Source organism: Littorina saxatilis, linkage group LG7 (assembly GCF_037325665.1).
Source record: "Littorina saxatilis isolate snail1 linkage group LG7, US_GU_Lsax_2.0, whole genome shotgun sequence".
NCBI lineage: Eukaryota > Metazoa > Mollusca > Gastropoda > Littorinimorpha > Littorinidae > Littorina > Littorina saxatilis.
The window spans coordinates 41,920,062-41,935,185 of NC_090251.1; the positions used below are offsets into that span (position 1 = coordinate 41,920,062).

General features: G+C 43.4%; 1 protein-coding gene across 1 annotated transcript in view; it reads left to right on the forward strand.

The window, feature by feature from the left end:
- Window positions 1–15,124, forward strand: part of LOC138971488 (uncharacterized) — a 65,548-nt gene that overhangs the window by 45,877 nt on the left and 4,547 nt on the right. The window contains exons 16-24 of the mRNA XM_070344225.1: window positions 37–4,383; window positions 5,827–6,048; window positions 6,975–7,097; window positions 7,784–7,909; window positions 8,310–8,458; window positions 12,107–12,286; window positions 12,853–13,047; window positions 13,407–13,454; window positions 14,082–14,198. Of these exons, the coding sequence (XP_070200326.1) occupies window positions 37–4,383; window positions 5,827–6,048; window positions 6,975–7,097; window positions 7,784–7,909; window positions 8,310–8,458; window positions 12,107–12,286; window positions 12,853–13,047; window positions 13,407–13,454; window positions 14,082–14,198 (5,507 nt within the window). The remainder of the gene's footprint in view (window positions 1–36; window positions 4,384–5,826; window positions 6,049–6,974; window positions 7,098–7,783; window positions 7,910–8,309; window positions 8,459–12,106; window positions 12,287–12,852; window positions 13,048–13,406; window positions 13,455–14,081; window positions 14,199–15,124) is intronic.

Genomic DNA, 15,124 nt, shown 5'->3' on the forward strand with positions numbered 1-15,124 from the left:
AACTAGTTGAAGTAAAAATTCTCTCTTCTGTTTCAGGAGCCATCACCTCGGTCGGATGACGAAAATCCAGACAACAAGTTCCGCGTGGGCCTGGCCAACCCGATGGAGCTGCTCCGCTCCCGCTCCTTGCTGAAGGAGGAGTTCATCCTGGCTGACAGTCGGCCCAGAGATCCCTTCATGGTGTCCTCCGGCAGTGACCAGACTTCCAGCTCCAGCAGTCTTTCAACCGCTTCGTCGTCTCCCCGGGAAGGTGGGGTCGGATTTGGCAAAGCAGGGTATCGACGCAGCGACCCCTCTCTTCTGACCGTCACCCTCAGAGACAAAGCCATGAAAGGCACTGGCTTCAGGAACAGCGACCCTACTTCCATTCGAAAGTTGGAAATGTCCGGAGGCAGAACTGCAGGGGAGAAGCCTTCTGATGGGAATAAGGACCCAAATTGTGCTTCCATGGCGAGTGGGGATAGTGGGGGTAAAATGTTCAGGAGTCAGAGCCTAAGAATGACTCAAAGAGCAACTCTGCAACAGCAGAGCAAGCCTATGTCAGATCTGGCCAACACTGCAAACCTCAAGCGAAGCCAAAGTATCGGCAATGTGGTGTCAGAATCCACAGGACAACCCGGTCTGTCTTTTGGTGGCAGCTCCCAACAGAGACAGGATTCCATGAAAGGATTGCCGTTTTCAGGGAAAGGCCGTATGGTTATCGTGCGAGACTCGTACAGTGACTTTGACAATGTGATGACTGCTAGCAGCACTAATTTTAGGCAGAAGCCCCCCTCAGCCCCCTCCTCCTCAGGCCCTCCCAAGAAGTCTCAGAGTGTGTGTCATGACAAGCCGGAGAGTGCTTACATCAAGGAGAATACTGTGATCAGCAGCAGCAGTCACCACAGCAGTGAGGAGCAAAGTATCGGTGGTGACCGCAGTCGCCACAACAGTGAATCGTCAAGAATGTCAGTGTCCGAAGTTGCCATCAGTGGTGTCAACCAGTTAGACTCTAGCGCCACTAAAAGCTCCCCGGGTGACTCTCTCCCACAACAAAACCAGCCTAGCAATGCAAATGTCTCAAAACCTCCTGTGCCAAACTCTCAGCCCAACAGCAACAGCAATAAATCTGCTGGCCAAAAAACAGTTCCGTCAAAACCTTCTGGGCCAACCAGCACACCAGCAAAAGGTGGTGCTAGTGGTGGCCCAAAACCTTCTGGGCCAACCAGCACACCAGCAAAAGGTGGTGCTAGTGGTGGCCCAAAACCCAGCATTACAACTCCAACAGCATCTGCAAAGCCTCCTGTGAACTGTGTAGGCAAGGGGTCTTTAGCGTCTTCCACTAAGGCTCAACAAGTTTCACAGAACAAAACGGTAGCAAACTCTGCCAACGTCAACAATTCTAAGAAAGGAGAAGCATCTCCCACCAGTAGTGCCATGTCTGGCAACAGAAATGCATTAGCAAACCAGCCGGTTGCTAAACCACCAACAGTAAATGTACCAGTATCCAAGTCTGCTGCAGTTTCCAAGCCTGCAGTAGCAAGCACGCCAGCATCTAAACCAGCACCCAACACTGGGACTAATGTCTCCAAACCTTCATCCACAGTGAACTCTACAACCAAAGTATCAACAGCAGCAAATATAGCAGCTGTGTCAAAACCTGTTGTCTCTAAAGCCTCCCCTTCTGTGTCCTCTTCTGTAGCAGCCTCACAAAAGTCGTCAGCTTCAGAGCGGTCGCCACCAATACGTAAATCCGCCTCGTCCGAGAGTTTGTCTTCTCAAAAACAATCTGGGCTTAGTGCTCAAGGGAAAAAGGCTTCAGGGGAGGGGGGCAGAAAGCAGAACCCTCTCGGTGCATCACAGAAAACCCTCAGTACTTCTGCAAGAGACATCACTGCTCGCTTGTCCGGGGCTGGGGGTGGTGTGGCCCGAGCAAGCAGCAGCAGTAGCATGGGTGCCTCTCGCCCTAGTGAGACCTCAGCCACTGGTAGAAGTCCTGCCAGTTCTGCTGGGGCAAAGTTTACTCCAAATTCTGCTGCTTCAAAAGCAGCAGCATCCCTCACTTCAAAACAACAACCATCTCAAACAACAGCAAAACCTTCACCGTCATCTACCACAGCGGCATCAACCGCATCCTCCAAGCCAGTAGCAGCCACTACAACTGCAGTCAATGTAGCCAAAGTGATGCAGACCTTGAACAAAACCACGTCCTCCCCAAGACCAAGTGCAACCAAAAATGCACAGGAAACTAAAGCAGGTGCTGGACCCACAAGTGCCAAACCCATTCAAAGTGCTCCAACTGGAGGAAACGCTTCAGATGTTCAAGGGAGATCTTCAACCAGTGTTACTACTTCTGTGCCAAATGTTCACAAAACCCCGGCCAATAGTGGCCAAACAAACGTTTCAAAACCGACAAATGTGTCAAAGTCTGTACCAGCGTCTCCTGTTGACAAATCAAAAACTTACTTTGGTGAAAAGTTAGCAACCTCTACAGAAACTGACCAGAATCTCGGCACTGACTCTAAAACAGTTCAGAGCGCTCGTGTTGCAAACTCTACCAAGTCCATTGTAAAGTCCCCATCAGATTCTTTGCTGTCTAAGAAAGCAGAGGGGAGTGAAGGCCAGTCATCAGCAGGTAAAGAACCCTTGGTGAAAATCACTTTCAACGGCATGAAATCGAAGCAGGGAGTGGTCATTTCCAGGTACTGTGACCCCTCCTTGCTAGACCACACTCCTGTCATTGTGAACCCCTTTGAAAACCTGTCTGCCTACCAAACTCCTAGAGACAGAAGCCCAGGACAGGCCATGGCTCAGTCTGATTTTGGCTGCGTTGTGGGCAAGGCAGAGAAAGAGGCAGCCATGAAGGGTAGACCCTTAGCTGCAGGCAAAAATCGACAAGCAAAGGGAGGAGCCAGAAAAGGAAGCACCAGCAAGAGACCTGCCTCTGGCACGTCAAGACAAGCCTCTGCAGGGAAACGCAAAGGAGCGAAAGGCAAAGAAAGTAAGTCAACTGATGGTGATGATGGTCGTCCGAAAAGCGGCAAACAGGTGCGGTCTGGAAGGAGGAGAGGAAAGAAGGCAGCAGACAAGCAACTGGATAAAGAGGCAGAGCACCTTGCTCAGATGGCGGCGAAAGGAAACATGGCTCTCATTTCTGGAATTGGTTGGCATGTGGCTACATCGTGTGTGGACGCTTCTGACGTTAAGGCTGCACATGAGCTGCATATGGACACATCTTCAGACTCTGACATTTCTGATGTGGAATCCATTGAAGACGCTGAAACTCTCATGAAGCATCTGGACGTCAACAGAGGCAACATCTCACTGACGTCACCCAGATTCCGTGAAATCAAGAACCAGAAAGAAAAGGTGGAGTCCATGAAAGTGATCCCAGCAATGACTAGTGACGGCTTTCCACCGATGAACTTGGATGTGACCCACCGCAAAGATCTACCTGTGGAGCCTAAGCTGCAGATCACAGAAGCCGATGATGATGATGATGATGATGATGATGATGATCCTGATTTCAGGTATGTTGTGATGCCTGAAGACCTTGAGGGAGTCAATAACGACCTGTTCAGAGAGCTCCAGATGGGCATACTCACCCCTATACCTGAGGTACTTTCCATGACTGGACCTGGCAATGTCGCTGCAGCCATCAATCGATTTGACCGCTCCCTGAAAGACAATCAGCTGAACGATCTGCTGGAGGGAACTCCTAGGAATGAAATATCTTCTTCTGTGGCTAGAAGCCTTGAACCATCAGCCCCACGGAATCGAGAAGCAGAAAAGTCTGTTTCAAAGGAACATTCTGTTTATAAAGAAAACTCAGCTGGTAAGCCTCCCAGGTTTGAAATCACAACCGCCTCCTATTCATCCTCTTCATCAAAACAGAGCAAGAGTGGACCTCGCAGGACCCACAGTCTGAAGGAAGTCAGTGCTTCCGAGAAGAGAGAGAAGCCAAGAAGGGAGCGCAAGTTCTCTGAGTCTAAGAGGGAAAACGACGAGATCAACGATGCCATAGAAGAGATCTTCAGTGCCACCAACACATCCATGTCATCCACTCTCAGATCCAACTCATCCACACTGAAGTCTCCATCCAACACTCTGACTGAAGGGGATCATCACCTCCTCCGGAAACTGCAAGCACACGCCAAGGAGTCTCCTTTCCACGCAACGAGAGAATCGCAAGGTTTTGATGATGACGATGATGCTAGCACTGTTGTCGGAGAGGGCCTGAATGCACAGAACCCCAAACTTCTCAAGGTCATGCATGCAGAGCGGTTTGACCTGGGTGCTAAGGTCAAGGCTATGATTGAAGCAGGGGCAGACAAGAAGAAGATCAAGGCCATGATGGAAGCTGATGAAGGAGATGAAAAGATGGCTGCAAAACAGCTTGCCAAGGTATGTAACATGTTTTGTGTTAAAAGTCCACTTCTGCTAGTTGAACTTCTGTGTTTGTGTTCGAAATATACTTTCACATGTCAGTGTAACAACAGCTAGCAGATATCATTAACACATTTTCAGCAATTCAAACCATTTCTGTGTGGCAAGTAAATAGGATTTTTGTAAAAAGAATCTTATCAACATTATGGCCTGCACAAACAAATCCATTGCATGAAGCTGTAAGTTTTGGCTAGTCCAGCAAGAAGATCAAGTACTTTCTGTTTTTGATACTGGACATTAAAATATATGCATTAAACTGACTAATTCAGATACTAGCTGCTGTCTTCATAAATACAGTCAGGAAGACAAACATTATTCCCCAGGAAGCATGACATTGTTACATCAAGAAATGTTATTCTGCCAGAGACTTGGAGTGGTGTGTAGAAAAAATTGCCAAAGTGAGTGACACTCAAGCACTGGTTCAGATTGACTGAAATCTTTAACAAATCTCAATTTCAACCAGTCAAACAATACAGCACTTGGCTCACACCCAGGTTGTTACACCCCCGGTATAGGGGTGTGTATAGGATTCGCTCGATGTGTTTGTTGTTTGTTTGTTTGTTTGGGTGTGTGTTTGTGTTCGCATATAGATCTCAAGAATGAACGGACCGATCGTCACCAAACTTGGTGAACAGGTTCTATACATTCCTGAGACGGTCCTTACAAAAATTGGGACCAGTCAAATACACGGTTAGGGAGTTATTGGTGGATTAAGATTCTACAAGGACTTATAGAGGCACATATTAATGGTCAAAGGGAAATAACCTTCTCAGTTGGTGGCAGTGAGAATGGTTATTTCCCTTTGACCAACGGGGGTGTTTTTCCTACCTCGGAGGAATTTCTTGTTCATTTTGTTGTCCACACATCCTTGGGCTTTACTTTGTGAAAGATTTATTGAACAGCTACAGTTGAACCTTTCTATAATGACAACCCAAGGAACAGCCAACAGTGGTCTTTATAAACAGGTGGTCATTATGGAAAGGTGCATAACAATAACAACAATAACAATAACAACACTTTATTGTCCATTAAAATGTTAGATCAAAATGGAACATTTTCTTCGGCACACCCTGCTTGCCTGTAAACGATTATAACAACAGTTGGACAAAAAGGACAACACACATAAAACATAAAACATAAGTTCACGTATGTAATAACAAGCACACCTATCATACTTCCAATAACACTGACGTGACGTTCTGAGCAGCATTAGGAGGTTTAAGCGCCAACTGCAGTCCCCCTCCGCTGCCAGCTGTACGGAGGAAAGGAGGACCTGGAGATCAGTAGCATTTTACTCGCTGTCCGGTCTAACAGTACAGACGTGTGATCAACAAGAAGAAGAAGAAGGTTTAAGCCACTCGTGATAGACGTTCACTTAGCAAACTTTTTCACATTTGACAGGTTATGAACAGTTTCCGTCACATGGAACTTCACGCTGGTGCTTCAAGCAACTCTAAAGAGCCGCTGGTTCGCTCGGAGAGCCACCGAGTTTCCAAGGTAGGACTGGACAAGGTCCCGATGGTGCGACCATCATCTGCAGGCGCCTCAAGGTCCAAGGGTCGATTCCACGAACTGAAGAAAACAGCTGCCGGAGGAAGTGCCCAACGTCTTGGGGAGAAACAGGTGTGTGTTTGAAAAAAACTAAAATCATTTTGACTATTATTTGTGACAGGGTGACAAAGTTTGTTTTGCTTTGTTACTTTATTTACTTGTGTAGCCTTAAAGGCTGAAATAGTCCTATTTAATTAGTTTAACTACTTCCAGGGCTTTTCCCATCGTTGCGGGGATGTATAAATTAAGCTTCCTGCAAAGTTTTAGGTTTGAAGTTCTTACCAATTACGAGAAATAATTAATTCTTTATTGCAATGTTTAGCAACAGTTCTCCAGGACTTGGGCTATTTTTAGACCGTTGACGTCACTTCGTGACGTTTCGTAAACCAAAGATGGCGTTTGAGACTGTTCTGTTTACATTCGACACTATCAACACCACTTTGCAATACTGAAATAATTTTTTCTGTGTTCGAAAGCTACAGCCAATCGTTATTATATCCCCTTAGGTACGGTTTTATAACATTATTGGCACATGTAAACAATATGAATTAATTAATGAACGCTACGAATATGGCAGTCTTTAAATATTGGATTAATTGCTATGTATTCATATTCATCTTTTTCTCCAGTTATTTTTCCAGGCTTAGGTTTGTAACATTCTGTCTAACTTTCTACGTTAATTGTCCTAGCTGCCTCACGTCATCACTATATATCATCTTCACCTTCACCATCCTTTCACATTACAAAGTTAAAATGTTTGTATTGTTATTACCTCATAGTGTCTTTTGTTTTAGGTAAAAGCTGATGTTCCATGTTTTGATATTGGTGAGGTTTTTTTTAGAGGTCTAAAATCCAGAAAACCTTACGCAGCTGAGTTGCTTGAGGTTTTGTTGCTTCGTATCTGGTTCTGTGACTTTAATGAAATCTTTGCCCCTTAGTTACACTTGTGAAAAAGTTAGTGCATGCATTAAAGTGGATATACATATCTGGTTTTGCAGTCGTTGCACCCTGATGACACAGTGAGAGAATGTGTGGGAGCCCACGGTGACTACGCAGCAGTGGCAGAAGCCTTGGCCGGAGATGTTGCACGTGACGTTCTGAGCAGCACTGTAGGATCTGAGGTATGTCATGAGAGGGAGGAAACTGTGTGCACAGTTCATAATAAGGAATTAGTATTCCCCTTTTAAGACCACTAGAATTGTAAGATTATTTGATCCTAAAAGAGAGAAAGGTCAAGAGCGTACGTCTTAAAATAAGATTAGACTTACAGAGATCATGAACAGAATATTTGAGAAAGCTGTGTTTGGAAAGGGCTGAAAGGTGTGTGTGTGTGTGTGTGTGTGTGTGTGTGTGTGTGTGTGTGTGTGTGTGTGTGTGTGTGCATGTGCGTGCGTGCGTGCGTGCATGCATGTGTGTGTGCGTGCATGTGTGTGCGTGCATGCGTGCATGCATGCGTCCGTGCCTGTGTGTGGGGGGGAGGGTTTTGACAAAGGAGGGGGAGACAGTAATCATTTCAAAATACCCGCAAATACTGATTGACATTTTATTGTTTTATAAATAATACGTTTTCACAAGGGTGCATAAAAGCCAATTGGTATCATTTCTTTGTGAATTTAAAAAGAAAAAGCTACACATTTGTGAATCACAAGTTTGACACACTATCATCTGTATATTTGCACACACACACACACACAAAAAAATACAAAAAAAATAATAAGGCAAAAAAATAATTGTAGTAGCAAACCTGCATGCAACTGAGGTTAAAAAAAATAAAATAAAAAAAAATAAAAAATCTGTATATTTGCAGACAAAATGTAGCCGCCTGAGTCGGCGCGGCAGTCGGGCAGGCAGTGCCAGCACACAAGACAGCCAGGAGGAAGAGACCATCCAATGGAAGAAGGGAAACATTCTGGGCAAGGGTGCTTTTGGCACGGTATGTGTTTGTCATTGTTGTCATTGCTGTTGTACATATTAATTGTTGCAGTGGACTTTCACTATCTTGCGGTCTTTAGGGTACATAAATACAGAAAGGATAAAAATGGAACGGAAGGTATGCAGATTGCACCAGACTTGCACAAGGAAATAAGAACCAGTTTATGGGCAGACAAGGCACAATTTTCTCTGTGTGTAATGTTTTTGTCTCTTTTTTGTTTCTTTTTTGTGATAGCTGATTTTTTAAGAGATTTAGGGATGAGGTTGGGGCATTTATACCGTAACCAAAAAAACCCCCACCCCATCAGCAGAAAGGCAATTGCTCACAAAAATTAAAGTCTAGAAGTCTTCTGTTAGTTTAATTGACATAGTTAAAAGAACATAACACTTTCTTGTCACAGGTGTGGTGTGGTCTGACCAGCGAGGGGGAACTAATAGCAGTGAAGCAGATCGACACCATGACTGATATCCGGAAGGCAGAGCGTGAATACGAAAAGGTTCAGGAAGAGGTGGAGTTGCTCAAAACTCTGAATCACCCCAATATTGTTGGGTGAGTTGACAAATATTCTGTCTCATCCAACTCCTTGTGCGGTATCACTCTTTCTCCTGTGTTGTCACGCTCGTGTGCCGGGGCTATCTGTCTCGCCCACCCCTCTGTTATGTCTTACCCAATGTGCTGTGTCACTCTTTCACCAGTGTTGTCTCACTCGTGTACCGGGGCTATCTGTCTCACCCACTCCTCTGTTATGTCTTACCCAATGTGCTGTGTCACTCTTTCACCAGTGTTGTCTCACTCATGTACCGGGGCTATCTGTCTCGCCCACTCCTCTGTTATGTCTTACCCAATGTGCTGTGTCACTCTTTCACCAGTGTTGTCTCACTCATGTACCGGGGCTATCTGTCTCGCCCACCCCTCTGTTATAATCTCACCCAATGTGCTCTATCATTCTTTCTCCCGTTTTTCTCTCTTTGCGCAATCTGTCTCACCCACTTCCCCATAATTCAACAGAATGTTGTCCCTTTGTCTCACCATAATTGTGTCCCTTTGTCTCACCATAATGTTGTCAGTGTGTCTCACCATAATTGTGTCCCTTTGTCTCACCATAATGTTGTCAGTGTGTCTCACCATAATTGTGTCCCTTTATCTCACCATAATTGTGTCCCTTTGTCTCACCATAATGTTTTCAGTGTGTCTCATCATATTTTTGTCCCTTTGTCTCACCATAATTGTGTCCCTTTGTCTCACCATAATGTTTTCAGTGTGTCTCACCATAATTGTGTCCCTTTGTCTCACCATAATGTTTTCAGTGTATCTCACCATAATGTTGTCACTTTGTCTCACCATAATTTTGTCCTTTTGTCTCACCATAATTTGTTCAGTGTATCTCACCATAATGTCGTCGATGTGTCTCACCATAATGTTGTCAGTGTGTCTCACCATAATTTTGTCAGTGTGTCTCACCATAATGTTGTCAGTGTGTCTCACCATAATGTTGTCAGTGTGTCTCACCATAATGTTGTCAGTGTGTCTCACCATAATGTTGTCAGTGTGTCTCACCATAATTCTGTCTCTTTGTCTCACCATAATGTTGTCAGTGTGTCTCACCATAATGTTGTCAGTGTGTCTCACCATAATGTTGTCAGTGTGTCTCTCCATAATGTTGTCAGTGTGTCTCTCCATAATGTTGTCAGTGTGTCTCACCATAATGTTGTCAGTGTGTCTCACCATAATGTTGTCACTTTGTCTCACCATAATTTTGTCCTTTTGTCTCACCATAATTTGTTCAGTGTATCTCACCATAATGTCGTCGATGTGTCTCACCATAATGTTGTCAGTGTGTCTCACCATAATTTTGTCAGTGTGTCTCACCATAATGTTGTCAGTGTGTCTCACCATAATGTTGTCAGTGTGTCTCACCATAATGTTGTCAGTGTGTCTCACCATAATGTTGTCAGTGTGTCTCACCATAATGTTGTCAGTGTGTCTCACCATAATTCTGTCTCTTTGTCTCACCATAATGTTGTCAGTGTGTCTCACCATAATGTTGTCAGTGTGTCTCACCATAATGTTGTCAGTGTGTCTCACCGTAATGTTGTCAGTGTGTCTCACCATAATGTTGTCAGTGTGTCTCACCATAATGTTGTCAGTGTGTCTCACCATAATGTTGTCAGTGTGTCTCTCCATAATGTTGTCAGTGTGTCTCTCCATAATGTTGTCAGTGTGTCTCACCATAATGTTGTCAGTGTGTCTCACCATAATGTTGTCAGTGTGTCTCACCATAATGTTGTCAGTGTGTCTCACCATAATTCTGTCTCTTTGTCTCACCATAATGTTGTCAGTGTGTCTCACCATAATGTTGTCAGTGTGTCTCTCCATAATGTTGTCAGTGTGTCTCACCATAATGTTGTCAGTGTGTCTCTCCATAATGTTGTCAGTGTGTCTCACCATAATGTTGTCAGTGTGTCTCACCATAATTTTGTCCTTTTGTCTCACCATAATTTGTTCAGTGTATCTCACCATAATGTCGTCGATGTGTCTCACCATAATGTTGTCAGTGTATCTCACCATAATGTTGTCAGTGTGTCTCTCCATAATGTTGTCAGTGTGTCTCACCATAATGTTGTCAGTGTGTCTCCCCATAATTTTGTCCTTTTGTCTCACCATAATTTGTTCAGTGTATCTCACCATAATGTCGTCGATGTGTCTCACCATAATGTTGTCAGTGTGTCTCACCATAATTCTGTCTCTTTGTCTCACCATAATGTTGTCCCTTTGTCTCTCCATAATGTTGTCAGTGTGTCTCACCATAATGTTGTCAGTGTGTCTCACCATAATTCTGTCAGTGTGTCTCACCATAATGTTGTCAGTGTGTCTCACCATAATGTTGTCAGTGTGTCTCACCATAATTTTGTCCTTTTGTCTCACCATAATTTGTTCAGTGTATCTCACCATAATGTCGTCGATGTGTCTCACCATAATGTTGTCAGTGTATCTCACCATAATGTTGTCAGTGTGTCTCTCCATAATGTTGTCAGTGTGTCTCACCATAATGTTGTCAGTGTGTCTCCCCATAATTTTGTCCTTTTGTCTCACCATAATTTGTTCAGTGTATCTCACCATAATGTCGTCGATGTGTCTCACCATAATGTTGTCAGTGTGTCTCACCATAATTCTGTCTCTTTGTCTCACCATAATGTTGTCCCTTTGTCTCTCCATAATGTTGTCAGTGTGTCTCACCATAATGTTGTCAGTGTGTCTCACCATAATTCTGTCAGTGTGTCTCACCATAATGTTGTCAGTGTGTCTCTCCATAATGTTGTCAGTGTGTCTCACCATAATGTTGTCAGTGTGTCTCACCACAATGTTGTCAGTGTGTCTCACCATAATGTTGTCAGTGTGTCTCACCATAATGTTGTCAGTGTGTCTCACCATAATGTTGTCAGTGTGTCTCACCATAATGTTGTCAGTGTGTCTCACCATAATTCTGTCTCTTTGTCTCTCCATAATGTTGTCAGTGTGTCTCACCATAATTCTGTCTCTTTGTCTCTCCATAATGTTGTCAGTGTGTCTCACCATAATTCTGTCTCTTTGTCTCTCCATAATGTTGTCAGTGTGTCTCACCATAATTCTGTCTCTTTGTCTCACCATAATGTTGTCAGTGTGTCTCACCATAATTCTGTCTCTTTGTCTCTCCGTAATGTAGTCAGTGTGTCTCACCATAATTCTGTCTCTTTGTCTCACCATAATGTTGTCAGTGTGTCTCACCATAATTCTGTCTCTTTGTCTCACCATAATGTTGTCAGTGTGTCTCACCATAATGTTCTCAGTGTGTCTCACCATAATGTTGTCAGTGTGTCTCACCATAATGTTGTCAGTGTGTCTCACCATAATGTTGTCAGTGTGTCTCACCATAATTCTGTCTCTTTGTCTCACCATAATGTTGTCAGTGTGTCTCACCATAATGTTCTCAGTGTGTCTCACCATAATCTTTTCACTTCAAGTTTATCTCACCATAATTAATGTTCTCACTTTAAGTTTATCTCACCATAAACAAATTTCAACTTTATTTCACTATAATGTTGTCTCTTTGTCTCACTATAATTTTGTCACTGTCACCATCATTTTGTCACTTTATCTCACCATAATGTTCTCACTTTAAGTTTATTCCACCATAATGTTCTCACTTTGTGTCTGCAGGTACCTTGGGACAAGTTTCGAGGATGGCATAGTGAGCATCTTCATGCAGTTTGTGCCCGGTGGTTCCATCGCTAGTATCATTGCCAGGTTCGGTGCTCTGGATGAGGCGGTGTTCCGACGCTACACTCGCCAGATTTTACAGGGTGTGGAGTATCTCCATGATAACGATGTCATTCACAGGTAGGGGATTTGAAGTAATGCTGGGATTGTAGAGAGGCGAGGTGAGATGAGGGGCAGAATTGTTTTATGTATTTGAAGAGATTCATGTTCATGTGTGTGGAATTGAGAGGCATTTTATCCAAAATGTTTGCTGTAACTATCTATAACCTTTTGTTTTCCCTGTTTTATTTTTCTCATTTATTAATGTATTTGGTTTTTCCCCCTCTTTTATTTTGTTTCCTGTTAGGCTAAGCACAGTCTTTAGATAACATAGACATTTCAGTCCTTGATGAATTCCCCCCCCCCTCCCCCTCTTTTCATGTGATGAAACAGCCAGCGTCTCGATCCCCCCCTCCCTCCCCCTGCCTGTCTGGAGTACTTTGGGTGTTCTTACTTCGTATGTTTTATTGTTCTTATTTTTGTTTTTTAAGGTTGTTGTCATATGTTGTTTGGTTGTTTTTAAGAGCAGATGAACAACACTTTTCCATCCATTGTATTAATTGTATAGACAATGAATGATCTTATGTCTTCTGTCTTTTGTTAACTTGTTTGAAAATGTCAAATATTTTTATTTTTCATCCCTACAGGGACATCAAGGGAGGCAATGTCATGCTGATGCCCAATGGAATCATCAAGCTGATTGACTTTGGCTGTGCCAAGCGCCTTTGCATCAACCTCAGCCTCTCTCAGAGCCAGATTCTGAGATCCATGAAAGGAACTCCTTACTGGATGGCGCCAGAAGTGGTCAATGAATCTGGACATGGCAAGAAGTCTGACATCTGGTAATTGTGCTGCAATATCTTTCATTTTTTTCTGGAATTTAAACAACAGAAGTAGCTGTTTCCCATCAACTGCTGTTGTTACTTTCAAAGCATCTTTGAAAAAGTGTGACTATCAAATGTTCTTGTAATAGTGTGACCTTGAAATGTCATTGAAAGAGTGTGACTTTAATTGTCCTTCAAATAAAGTGTGACCTTGGATTGTCTGAAATATTGTAAACACTAAATTGTGCTTTTTTGCTGACTTGGTATTCTGTTTGACATGAGCACTTCCTGACTCATATTTCATCGAAACTGTTTTCTCTGAGTTTCATATTTGCAATTAGAAGTACATATAAAACAAGTTGTATCTGTTTTTGCAGGAGCATTGGGTGCACAGTGTTTGAGATGGCCACCATGAAACCGCCATGGTGAGTTGTGTTTTCTCTCAAACCAAACTCTTCACTTTGCTCAAGGATTTTCTCCTCTGAAAGTAATTGAGTGGGACTGCTGTTGGCGATAAAGTGCTGGGAAAAAATGGGTTTTTTTTTTATTTCAAGCCCACTTAAAAAAACACTAAAGTTTTCAGTTCCTTGCATGCTAGCTGTGCCGAACATGCAGCCAAATAGACGATTTTCGGAAATAACTTCGTCGGGTTTGTATGGGTTGTGACAGAGTGAATACCCTTGCTTTTTCTCTGACAAATAACTTTTCACGTGCTCCTGTCCATGAGTTTCAGACACACCCCTCGCTAGTGATTGGCCGCTCCAATGTTTGCCTGAGTAAAAGGCAAGGGCATTTACTCTTTCACAACCCCTATGAACCCTGACAAAAGATCTTAAGAAAATACTGTTCTGAAGAGGAGAAGGCTTTCAAAACCAGCATAGAAACTTTCAAGTATTGCAGGAGAAATCTCCCTATTTAATATGGCTACCTATTACATGTAAATGGATAACTGGTAACATACAAATACGTGAAATACGTGAAATAACATGTTAAACAACAATTTCATTCACTCGGCATGTATTATGAACATTCTGTAATGATTCTTTTTCTAGGGCTGAGATGAACCCTATGGCTGCAATATTTGCCATTGGATCTGATCGAGTAGTCCCCAAAATTCCCGACACGTTCTCACCTGAAGCCGTTACCTTTGTTGAAAGGTGTCTCACCAAGTAAGTATAGATTGTTTGTCGTAGAATTTATTTGCTTGAAAACACACAGGCGCAGACAGACAGACAGATAGACTGATACAGACAGAGTCACAGACACACACAGGCACATCGATGCGCATGTGGGAATGTATGCACTCACACATGCACACCCACACGCACGCATGCATGCATGCATGCACGCACGCACGCACGTGCAGGCACACATGCACACACACACACCTACACATACTCACGCGTGCAAGCACCCACACGCACACTTACTGCAGACTGAAAGATATAGAATTTTGAGAATGTTATATGTTATATGAAGTCTTATATTGCGCGCATATCTCCAGACTCGGACTCAAGGCGCAGGGATCTATTTATGCCGTGTGAGATGGAATTTTTTTACACAATACATCACGCATTCACATCGACCAGCAGATCGCAGCCATTTCGGCGCATATCCTACTTTTCACGGCCTATTATTCCAAGTCACACGGGTATTTTTGGTGGACATTTTTTGTATCTATGCCTACACAATTTTGCCAGGAAAGACCCTTTTGTCAATCGTGGGATCTTTAACGTGCACACCCCAATGTAGTGTACACAATGGAATGGTGGAAGACGTGTTTGATAGCAAATGATAGGCAAAAACAGAGGGCTGCAGGTTTATTTTTTAATTTATTTACTCAAACAGGTTTTTGAGTCACTTGAGAAAAAGTGACTCTATGTAATCGGTCAGTGTTAGTCTGTCCGGCCGGCCGGCCGTAGACACCACCTTAACGTTGGACTTTTCTCGGAAACTATCAAAGCGATCCGGCTCATATTTTGTTTAGTCGTGACCTCCAATGACCTCTACACTTTAACGATGGTTTCGTTGACCTTTGACCTTTTTCAAGGTCACAGCTCAGCGTCAAAGGAAAAATTAGACATTTTATATCTTT